The 12,401-nt window shown below is 43.3% G+C and overlaps 1 protein-coding gene across 3 annotated transcripts in view; it reads right to left on the bottom strand.

Annotated features, from left to right (window-relative positions):
- The window catches only part of LOC126176960 (ketohexokinase-like), a 120,811-nt gene that overhangs the window by 23,580 nt on the left and 84,830 nt on the right, over positions 1-12,401 (bottom strand). For all 3 annotated transcript variants that reach the window (XM_049924169.1, XM_049924168.1, XM_049924167.1), the window contains 2 exons: positions 12,126-12,333; positions 11,233-11,468 (listed from right to left, as the gene is read on the bottom strand). In XM_049924169.1, the coding sequence (XP_049780126.1) occupies positions 11,233-11,468; positions 12,126-12,333 (444 nt within the window). The remainder of the gene's footprint in view (positions 1-11,232; positions 11,469-12,125; positions 12,334-12,401) is intronic.

Here is a 12,401-nt window from a genome sequence, read left to right as displayed (position 1 = left end):
CTCATCTTGAAACGCGTATGTATTCAGTACAGCGATGGCGAGCCATGAGAGAATCTCTGACCAGAGAGTTATCTATCGTTGCTAGTCTGCGCTTGACTGCGCGAGAGTTCAGTTGGAGAGTAGTAGTCAGTGCTAGTAGCGCGCGAGAGACAGGCGCAGTTGTGTGTGAGGAGTCGGCGGGCGTCGACATGGCTCTATGGTCAAGATTCAGGACGAGGTATATTGTTAAATAAGGTAATGAAGCAGCTTTGCGCTCAGCTAATAATGTATTGTAATTGTAATTAATTTGTTCAAGAATCGCCCCAATAATAATTTTGTTTTCAAACCAAGCATTTTAACAAAACAATCATTTTATTGAAAGAAAATTTCCTTTGCTTTTCCTCCAAGAATCAATTTATCACGCTGGTTATTGCACAGGGCCTAACGTTAGCGCAGCTGGCCTTATAAGATTTATCAGGTTTAGCATAACGTTAATTTTGTGGGGACTTAACATTTTTGCACATTTTTATTATCATTGACTTTTATTACTGTGGGAAGCTAACATATGGGATTATTTGCATTTTTTATTCAATTCATATCATTTAAAAATAATTACGGGGAGGTTACACTTGGCTCTATGTCCATTGACATTTAAATAATTGTCCTTTGAAATTTTTGTGGGGAGGTTACAATCTGTCTACATCCGTAGCCAGAGGGATCGTGTCTGGTGGAGCAATGGCTGAAGGCGGTCAGCAGGCCACAGAAAAAAGCGAGATAAATGACAGCTCCCTGAACAATGATGATCGTGTGTTGGTTGTCTGAAAGTACAGCCGCAGCAACACTTCCACTGCCACGACTGATTGCTTCCGCAGGCGAGAAACATTTCAGTATAACAATTGTATTTAACATCAACGCACCTCAAATAAGGAACCATCTATTAAAAAAACGCATACATGATGACAATAAAAAACAGTCTTGTTTTCACGAAAATAAAAAATGTCAAATATGTGTGAAATCTTATGGGACTTAACTGCTAAGGTCATCAGTCCCTAAGCTTACACACTACTTAACCTAAATTATCCTAAGGACAAATACACACATCCATGCCCGAGGGAGGACTCGAACCTCCGCCGGGACCAGCCGCACAGTCCATGACTGCAGCGCCTTAGACCGCTCGGCTAATCCCGCGCGGCTCACGAAAAAGGCACAGTTCATTTTCTATTAGTTTTATGAGCAGAAGCGGTATAGTTTGAGAGCATTCCTCATATTAAAATTATAAATTGTCAAGCACAAGGGCGTTACATTCTTTTCAGATGGCTGAATTATCAACACAGAATGACATCTCTGCAGTCTTCTTTTACGTTAGACTGCAGGATACAATTCATAACGTTCTCTCTCTCTCCCTCTCTCTCTCTCTCTCTCTCTCTCTCTCTCTCTCCCGCCTCCTGTTATTCTATGACATTCGATGACACACAAAAAATCTACAGCTCTGCCGCTGATACAGATGACCAAACTGCAGATATCGGAGCTCTATAGCAATACATCTGACAGATGTATTAACTTGGCTCACTTCTCCTATAAATGTTCACCCTGTGTAAAATCGAAAAAACTTCCGCTATTCTGCTGCGAAAACTACCGATCACTGCAGAATGTTCTCGTTATTTCGAAACTTTCATTGGAGTAAAGAAACAGTGAGAATTTAAACTGCAAAGGAAAAAAAGCATACAGTCGAACGAAATATCTATGGTAACTGATTTCTTTAAGGTTGATGGACAAAATTACATGGCTTGAGAGCATCCCTGGCGTTCAAATCGGTGTCTCTAAATAACTGTCGTGCACATGGGTATTACAAACATTTGTCAGGCCCCATTTTACCATTGCACAAATCTTGAAAGCGTGCCTTATAATAGAAGCTCCCAATGTCACCTAACGAAGAAGAAAACCACACCCAACAGACCATCATTCGCAATAGCAGCATATTCTTCTGTTGTAGTTTCCTAAGCAATTTGGCCGTCACAGAACAGCCTGTTTCACGCAATCTACTCACACGTCGGGAAAAACACTGTCATTTGCAGGTTCCACAACGAACTATAATTAAAGTGGTTGGTACTTTATAATTAGAGGTTATGGAGTAAACATGTGGTAAACATGTTTTAAACACACAATCGTTACGATAAATAATAAAAACAATCATGATTCGACGAGAATAGACACGGCCGATTTGTATTAGTATTAAGAGCAAAATCAGTGTAGTTTGAGAGAATTCTGCGTTTTCAGATTATAGATTGTCATGCTCGATGGCATTACATTCATTTCAGACGCATGAAATACCAATACAGATCAGTATCTATACAGCCATTTATTACGTTTAGGAACACTCCTCTTCGTCATTTTGTAACATCCAGAACAGGTGAAAAAAGCTGTGAACTATCTGCATTCAAACTTTAACCTGCCATACTTCTCCTAGTAATAAAATCTCCTAACGTCACCGTGTAACGTTTTACCACGTCTCTGTTGCGATATATGAAAAAACAAATACCGTCAGCATGCTGACATCAACTATCATTGCTCCATAACACGCTTTCATGGACCGAAGTTTGTGCGTAAAGCTATGTCACGTCTACAGGAAAGAAGAGTATATTCAGCAGGCTATCACTCGCAATAGAAGATTCTTGTGTTACAGCAACAGGTAACAGATATCCAGCTCTTCCGTCTCGAAGAGGCCAAGAGCACTACATCCTCATAATAGATATGTACATGATCACTGTTCCGGTGATGACGATTCCCACAAGGAGCTGTTCACAACATGCATCGGATAGTAGAAATGCAAATGGGTACTGTTATCTTATTGCTAAAAATAAAAAATGTGATGGTCATTACAGCATATGGAAATAGGACGAGCCTGCAGCATTGAGGAACGTCTCCAAACAGCTATTCGGAGGTGATGACCTCTACATTGAACTTCAAATACCACAGCAACAAGTAGCAGATGCCCAGTGTTCTGCCAAGGCTCTCTCTATCTCAGACACGTGGTGTCAGTCCGTCACTATGTGGTAATCAACAGCATAAAGACACCGCCGATATGGGATGATGTACTGTAATAAGCACAGCAGTTGATAGCACGATCAGTTTTAGCAATTTTACCAGTTTTCCCATAATTTCAACGTCAGCCAGTGACACAGCAGAATGCTTCCCAATTTCTGTATCATCGCTAAACCACCATCCACTACTTTGCGAGTACCATATACTACACTGTCAATGCAGGTAGATGATGCAATTAGGTTATCTACGTACATCTAGCACATTGATCATAGTGCGGAATTTACGATTACGATTGGCCATTTTTCCCTGTGTGGATGGGAGTCACAGAGAATTCTTGCATTTATATCATAAAGTCTGAGAATGGAAGATCTCGCTGCATTGTCCTTGACCAACCCTCCCTGCAACACTGCCGCCGATTTAATTTTTATCTGACCAGGGTAGGAGGGTACTTCATCCGCTACATTCCATGTCTCATGAAGGGCCGGTCGCTGTGACCGAGCGGCTCTAGGTGCTTCAGTCTGGAACCGCGCTGCTGCTATGGTCGCAGGTTCGAGTCCTGCCTCGAGCATGGATGTGTGTAATGTCCTTAGGTTAGTTAGGTTTAAGTAGTTCTAAGTCTAGGGGACTGATGACCTCAGATGTTAAGTCCCATAGTGCTTAGAGCCATTTGAACCATTTTGTCTCATGAAGGAACAGAGTGAGCTGAGTCTTTAACCGCTGTTCCGCACCAATCTGACTCACGGCACCCATCCAAGTGCACAAGATCTCTCCAGATGCATGCATGTCGAGCAGGTTAGCACACTTTATGGGCGTATATTAGACATGACAGTATTGTGGTGATATAACAGATGATTAAGAAGAAACATGTAGTTTATGCATAATGGAGCTCCAGATGGATGGAGTTTGAAACATTGTACTTAAATCAACTGTGCGAACAGTTCTGGAGTATTATTACAGTCTCCGGAGTCAGTACCAAGATGGTACTGGCAAGAGAGAAATGATTGTAGATACATACAAATGATCGTAGATACATACACTCCTAAAGCTACATGGTTCTGCACCTAAAAATTCTACATTATTAAAGCCATATGGTTTCCAAAGTATTAGTCGTGCGAAATGCAATGCTCTTAATACTCTAATGCAGGACGTATAAGTCCAATGTCTGACATACAACCACCCCGCGAGTTTTCTACCTTAATTACTAGGGCGACACACTTTAAGATGTTAAATCTACTTCTTTCTATTCTATTCTAATGTCCTAGAAAGTGCCCGAGTTGTTCCTCACTATGAAGGCATCGTCGATGTATATCCGCCGCGTGACCTGCTTATAAACCAACTCAAAGGAGTCAGGAGACTACGTATCTATCTCTTAGGAAATTGACGGATTTTATACGTCGTTTTAAGTCGGAAACGTACATATTCTCAATCACATTTCCCGTGTCAGACCTGCTTATTAGTAGTATTGGCGGTTTTGTCACATTCGGCCATGCCTCACTAGGAAATAGATCGAGTAAAAACGACATGAATAATTTCATTAGCGGAATGTAGCGTTACCATCCACGCCTTGCTACATGAAAATGCGCACGAAAAAACAGCGACTTCTTACAAGGGAGTAAACACCATGATCAGTAGCCTAAGGAGATGTAACAGTTTTATTGATATTTACAGTATCATCACCACGGACCTGACAGCTTTCCTCTTCACACAGAAGTCATGGTCTGATGTTAAGGAGTTTTGCTCATGTGGGACAATATAGCAACTTCGTTCTGACACCTTGTCGCTAGAGCACACTCTCCTCACATTATTAAGGCAGATATACACTCCTGGAAATTGAAATAAGAACACCGTGAATTCATTGTCCCAGGAAGGGGAAACTTTATTGACACATTACTGGGGTCAGATACATCACATGATCACACTGACAGAACCACAGGCACATAGACACAGGCAACAGAGCATGCACAATGTCGGCACTAGTACAGTGTATATACACCTTTCGCAGCAATGCAGGCTGCTATTCTCCCATGGAGACGATCGTAGAGATGCTGGATGTAGTCCTGTGGAACGGCTTGCCATGCCATTTCCACCTGGCGCCTCAGTTGGACCAGCGTTCGTGCTGGACGTGCAGACCGCGTGAGACGACGCTTCATCCAGTCCCAAACATGCTCAATGGGGGACAGATCCGGAGATCTTGCTGGCCAGGGTAGTTGACTTACACCTTCTAGAGCACGTTGGGTGGCACGGGATAGATGCGGACGTGCATTGTCATGTTGGAATAGCAAGTTCCCTTGCCGGTCTAGGAATGGTAGAACGATGGGTTCGATGACGGTTTGGATGTACCGTGCACTATTCAGTGTCCCCTCGACGATCACCAGTGGTGTACGGCCAGTGTAGGAGATCGCTCCCCACACCATGATGCCGGGTGTTGGCCCTGTGTGCCTCGGTCGTATGCAGTCCTGATTGTGGCGCTCACCTGCACGGCGCCAAACACGCATACGACCATCATTGGCACCAAGGCAGAAGCGACTCTCATCGCTGAAGACGACACGTCTCCATTCGTCCCTCCATTCACGCCTGTCGCGACACCACTGGAGGCGGGCTGCACGATGTTGGGGCGTGAGCGGAAGACGGCCTAACGGTGTGCGGGACCGTAGCCCAGCTTCATGGAGACGGTTGCGAATGGTCCTCGCCGATACCCCAGGAGCAACAGTGTCCCTAATTTGCTGGGAAGTGGCGGTGCGGTCCCCTACGGCACTGCGTAGGATCCTACGGTCTTGGCGTGCATCCGTGCGTCGCTGCGGTCCGGTCCCAGGTCGACGGGCACGTGCACCTTCCGCCGACCACTGGCGACAACACCGATGTACTGTGGAGACCTCACGCCCCACGTGTTGAGCAATTCGGCGGTACGTCCACCCGGCCTCCCGCATGCCCACTATACGCCCTCGCTCAAAGTCCGTCAACTGCACATACGGTTCACGTCCACGCTGTCGCGGCATGCTACCAGTGTTAAAGACTGCGATGGAGCTCCGTATGCCACAGCAAACTGGCTGACACTGACGGCGGCGGTGCACAAATGCTGCGCAGCTAGCGCCATTCGACGGCCAACACCGCGGTTCCTGGTGTGTCCGCTGTGCCGTGCGTGTGATCATTGCTTGTACAGCCCTCTCGCAGTGTCCGGAGCAAGTATGGTGGGTCTGACACACCGGTGTCAATGTGTTCTTTTTTCCATTTCCAGGAGTGTATTTTAATATATTTTCATTAGTGTCAGTTTTCGCGACGAAATATTTTACACGCTGTGAACGAATTTTAAATCTTCTCAGTTGGTACACCAGTCAACTGTGTGACTGTTGGGCCGTGAACTTCTCTATACATAAAAGGCAATGTCCCGAATGACTGACTCACTAAGGACAGAAACTTCAAATTTGCAGAGGATGGTGATCTTATACTGTAGGAGTCGTTTAAGAAGGGATTTTTCCATTTCTACCCCTAAGAGATGAAATAAGGCATGAAATAAGCTCCGACCTCTGCGGTTTTGTCATCTGTAATCGACGGTAGAGATGTAGATTTTTTTTTCCATGCGGCTGAATGTCACAGAACAACTGGAGGTGGAAGAGAGACTGCAGTTGAACTTAAAAGAATGACTATATTGATGTCATTCTATATTGATGATTCAATCGTGTGAAAAGAATGTAACACCCTTATGTATGACAATTTATAATTTGAATATGAGGAATGCTCTAAACTATACCGATTTTGGTCATAAAACTAAAAGCAAACGAACTGCACTTATTTTCGTGGAAACAAGACTGTATTTATTGCCATCACGATTGTGTTTTTTTAATAGACGCTCCTTTATATGAGGTGCGTTGTGTCTAGGAATTCTGCCTACTCGGTTCGCTAGACATACAATCAAACAACTCGTATTAATGAGTTTTGTTACAATCAATCAAGTACAATACTTGTTGTTGTTGTTGTTGTGGTCTTCAGTCCTGAGACTGGTTTGATGCAGCTCTCCATGCTACTCTATCCTGTGCAAGCTGCTTCATCTCCCAGTACGTACTGGAGCCTACATCCTTCTGAATCTGCTTAGTGTATTCATCTCTTGGTCTCCCTCTACGATTTTTACCCTCCACTCTGCCCTCCAATACTAAATTAGTGATCCCTTGATGCCTCAGAACATGTCCTACCAACCGATCCCTTCTTCTAGTCAAGTTGTGCCACAGACACCTCCCCAATCCTATTCAGTACCTCCTCCTTAGTTATGTGATATACCCATCTAATCTTCAGCGTTCTTCTGTAGCACCACACTTCGAAAGATTCTATTCTCTTCTTGTCCAGACTATTTATCGTCCATGTTTCACTTCCATAAATGGCTACACTCCATCCAAATACTTCCAGAAACGACTTCCTAACACTTAAATCTATACTCGATGTTAACAAATTTCTCTTCTTCAGAAACGCTTTCCTTGCCATTGCCAGTCTACATTTCATATCCTGTCTACTTCGACCATCATCAGTTATTTTGCTCCCCAAATAGCAAAACTCCTTTACTACTTTAAGTGTGTCATTTCCTAATCTAATTCCCTCAGCATCACCCGACTGAATTCGGCTACATTCCATTATTCTCGTTTTGCTTTTGTTGATGTTCATCTTATATCCTCCTTTCAAGACACTGTTCATTCCGTTCAACTGCTCTTCCAAGTCCTTTGCTGTCTCTGACAGAATTACAACGTCATCGGCGAACCTCAAAGTTTTTATTTCTTCTCCATGGCTTTTAATACCTACTCCAAATTTTTCTTTTGTTTCTTTTACTGCTTGCTCAATATACAGATTGAACATCGGGGAGAGGCTACAACCATGTCTCACTCCCTTCCCAACCACTGCTTCCCTTTCATGTCCTCCGACTCTTATACTGCCATCTGGTTTCTGTATAAATTGTAAATAGCCTTTCGATCCCTGTATTTTACCCCTGCCACCTTCAGAATTTGAAAGAGAGTATTCCAGTCAACATTGTCAAAAGCTTTCTCTAAGTCTACAAATGCTAGAAACGTAGGTTTGCCTTTTCTTAATCTAGCTTCTAAAATAAGTCGTAGGGTCAGTATTGCCTCACGTGTTCCCATATTTCTACGGAATCCAAACTGATCCTCCCCGAGGGCGGCTTCTACCAGTTTTTCCATTCGTCTGTAAAGAATTCGCGTTAGTATTTTGCAGCCGTGACTTATTAAACTGATAGTCCGGTAATTTCCACATCTGTCAACGCCTGCTTTCTTTGGGATTTGAATTATTATATTCTTCTTAACTTTGGCAATTACACACATGTGTCGCAAGAACTTCCTGGCAGATTAAAACTCGGGACCTTTGCCTTTCCCGGGCAAGTGCTCTACCAACTTCCCCGCGAAAGGCAAAGGTCCCGAGTTCGAGTCTCGGCCCGGCACACAGTTTTAATCTGCCAGGAAGTTTCATAAATACAACTGTTACACTGAAATGTTTCTCGCCTGCAGAAGCAATTAGTCGTGCAGGGAAAGTGCTGCTGCAGCTGCACTTTCAGACAACCAACACACGATGTGGCCTGCTGACCGCCCTCAGCCATTGCTCCACCAGAGACGATCCCTCTGGCTACAGATGGCCGAAGACTGTGGTCTCAGCTAAGGCAGTTGGCGGCAGGTGGTGGATGGTAGGGGTGCATGGCAGTGGACTTTAGAAAAAGCGCTCTGTAGAGTTCTCCGGAACTTCGTTGTTGTTCCAGGAGGTTCAGTCTTTCCGAGAAATAAGTTCAACAGCTTGCAGGAAGCGCCCTGTTCTTAAGTCTTTTGTCCATCTGTGACTGATTTCCGCACGCAGGAGACAGTATACTCTGCCACCAGATGGGTCTCTTTGTGGACCATCAGCGTCATGATAGACCAGGACTGTATCTATACCTATGGTGAGGAGGTGGAGGGATGTGGGGTGGTAGGATGGAAAGTAAGACTGGCTGTAAGCTGGTTAGTTCGTGACCACACATCGAGGAGAACACGCTTGCAGCTGCCAATCCTCTCTCCTGGAGTGATCTTTTGGAGTCGTATTTTGTGGAAGTCGTGTTATTGCAATGATTTTTCTCAATTCCCAGTACATGTGTTGCATTATGATCTGTTGTGTATGAGTGCTGGTTTTTACATGACAATTTCGATGTGTAATTAGATCACTGAAGTATTTTTCATCAGTTGTAGTACCACATACTGGCCTTCCAAAAACTTCAGTGATGGTTTGCTGCCCTATCTGTTCTTTTATGTATCAGTGTACAAGTTACACAGCAGCTATACCAAGGTGATCTCTCAGAGGCAGCGGAATAGGGTGAAGTTGCCGAGAAATAAAGAGGCACTGCAGCACTGGGAATAGTCTCTATGAGTTGTGAAATTCATCATCACCCGCTGCATTACCATTATTTACTGAAAAGTATTCCCCTGTGCTTTTACATTATCATATCCTTTCAATCCTCATATATGAGGTTATAGATACAGTCCTCAGCTGTATGCTTCCAGCTAATACACTTATTAAACTCCTCTCTGTCCAACACCAACATCGTATCAGTTGAGAACATTTCCTGCCAAAAATATAGATAGTACCTTCCACTCCAGCCTTTTTCCTGCCAGTCCACAAGTCGAGCAGAGAGATGTATTTCGACTTGTAAGTAAAGGGATCATCCTATGCATAGTTTATTTTGGGTATGTCTGTTGCTAATTTCGAGTGGTATTGTGTATTGTAAGACATCGTCAATTTTTGAGCTGCATTTCGATTTTAGGCCCTCCATGTATAGCACTATGCATATAGTTGTGTAATTAGGACCAATCTTTATGATTATGCAATTAGGACTGATCTTTACTTCTATTTCCCACCCAAAACAAATAAAGTACACTGACTTAACTTTCCTCCCCTGCATCTGGATAGAGACTGACTATTTTTCTGTGTAGGTGGATACACTTGGGCTTTCTGCCGAGAAGGACTGGTGTTCGAGTCCCGGAAAGGGCATTGCCATTTTGAATTTGCCGCATAATCTCAGGTGGGTGGGTGGGGTGGGACGTCAGCAAAGCCTTGGGACAAAGAAATTCGTCTCATTTTGAAATTCCCACCGTTGTTGAATTTCCTACCAAGAATTGAAATTCCCGCCAATAGGACAGGACGTGGAGGGGTGGCTGCAGGGACCCATGTGCCAGCTGGGAAAATCCATGACGTCATCTGGGACGGGGGAGGTGGGTAATTAATTGAAATTGATCAATTAATTAATTTGATTTCATAACTAGGATGGTACTCCCTTTACACCATTACTCGCATCAGCCGATTATTTTAATAACATATACATTATACCAGATATTTCAAATTATTTGAAGTTTTGAGAAGGCTTATGAAGCAGCTTCAAAAGGGGGCATTACCTATTTCATAAATATTCGCAATTGTGTATTTTCCATTTGAAGAACCATTTAGCAAGTGTGATATTTACTATAGAGACATTAGGTGAGGTGGTAGCACAGTGTGTTGCCAGCAGCGAACTATCAACTAATGAAGGTGAGTAACGGCACTTTATGCACACTAAGTCATTCTTACCATACTTACCTTCACTGTACTTCCAGTTTCCACTAGCCAACTGTGTTTATCCTAGTTGTTTCTACTCTATTATATCCCTCCATTTCTTGATACTCTGCTATACCTTCAATTAGGCACCAATGGTAGTTATCGATTGTTTCCCTTCTGTCCACACTCTTTTACTGAGCTTCTACTTCTAGACAACTCCCCAGTTATCACTGACTTTTGTGTACTGAATATAATATTCTTGTTCATTCCAAAACTGTAGAGCGTAGTTTCGTGAGGTTGTAACTAACGTTCTCGTACCTTTGACGTCACGGTTTTTAAAGTTGGAGAGCTAGCTCTGATGCAGAGGTAGAGGCAGAAGAGGGCTCTTGGTCATGGCCCCGTCAAACAATTATCCATGCACTCACCCAAGCAATTTAGGGAAACCGCAAGAAATCTAATTAGGCTGCTCGGGTGGATATTTGAACTTAGCTTCTCCTACTGAATACCTCAGTGGATATTTTGTGTTTTTGCGAATTTCAGAACATATTACGCTTTACTTTTATTCAAGAATAATGTTGACGTGTTTCGGAGTCACTGAAAGACGATCATGTGATACAGAAAAAATACAATCAATTCAGTTTATGAGGATCAGTGAACAAGGCTTACCCATGTTTCAGGAGTCCAAAGAGACCATCAACCGCTTGAGACATCGTGTTAAATCCCTGTAACCTAGCAAAATCTTTGCTTATGATTACAAGATCTCCAAGTGGAATTAACTCCAGTAAATTGTCTCGTTTCTTCTCCACTTCAATAGATATTGTTATTCCATAGCCTTCGGCATGTTCGTTGTTCCATTCAACAATTCTTTTTATCATTTTCTTTACTTCATCTATATTACGCCCCTGAAAATAGACAGATTCAGATCAACAGCTGTTCCAGTGGGTAATGAAATCTGTCAAATAACGATCAAAGGGTTTTAATTATGCATCAACATATGTACAAGGAAATTCGAGGTGTTCACATGAAGCCTCCCTGATTTCCACACACAATTAAAAAAAACTTTGAGCCGGCCGCGGTGGTCTAGCGGTTCTGGCGCTACAGTCCGGAACCGCGGGACTGCTACGGTCGCAGGTTCGAATCTTGCCTCGGGCATGGGTGTGTGTGATGTCCTTAGGTTAGTTAGGTTTAAGTAGTTCTAAGTTCTAGGGGACTTATGACCTAAGATGTTGAGTTCCATAGTGCTCAGAGCCATTTGAATTTGAAAAAACTTTGAGGCATAGATACTTGAGGTGTACAGCATTTCCTCCTGTAGGATTATGTGAAAGTGACTGTGTATGCCTCGCCTGTATGTGACCTTGGCGATCTCCGCAGAAGAATTGTGGATGCAAAACCTCCATCACCCCAAACATACTTCTGTGCACATGTGTTCTAGACATTTCACCGGTTAATGTTAATTTACATGATGCTGCAAGTCGCAAGTATCTATATCTCGCAGTTCTTTTAATTGCACTTGGAAATCAGGAGGGTTTCACGAGGACACTTTGTATAAGGAATCGTACCTCGAAATGAATCCAAGAGTACTGTGAGAGGTCGATTTTCAGGAATGCTTCATAAGATGCCTCCGGCCAGTCCTTGCGGTAGTGCAGGATGGTTCGTGTACCATTTTCTGCATTGATGATACAAGTCGATATTGGTAACTCTTGGCCTTCAATTAATTCACACAGGTCGCAACTGAGGCCATAAGATCCAAGGTCCTCTTTAACAAAACTGCATAAAATTCAGGAAAGCTTGTTCTTACTTAAATTTTTAACAAAGTGACATGAGAATGCTTAACA

Source organism: Schistocerca cancellata, chromosome 3 (genome assembly GCF_023864275.1).
Source record: "Schistocerca cancellata isolate TAMUIC-IGC-003103 chromosome 3, iqSchCanc2.1, whole genome shotgun sequence".
In the NCBI taxonomy this organism is placed as follows: Eukaryota; Metazoa; Arthropoda; class Insecta; order Orthoptera; family Acrididae; genus Schistocerca; species Schistocerca cancellata.
This window is presented reverse-complemented; position numbering and strand designations above follow the sequence as displayed.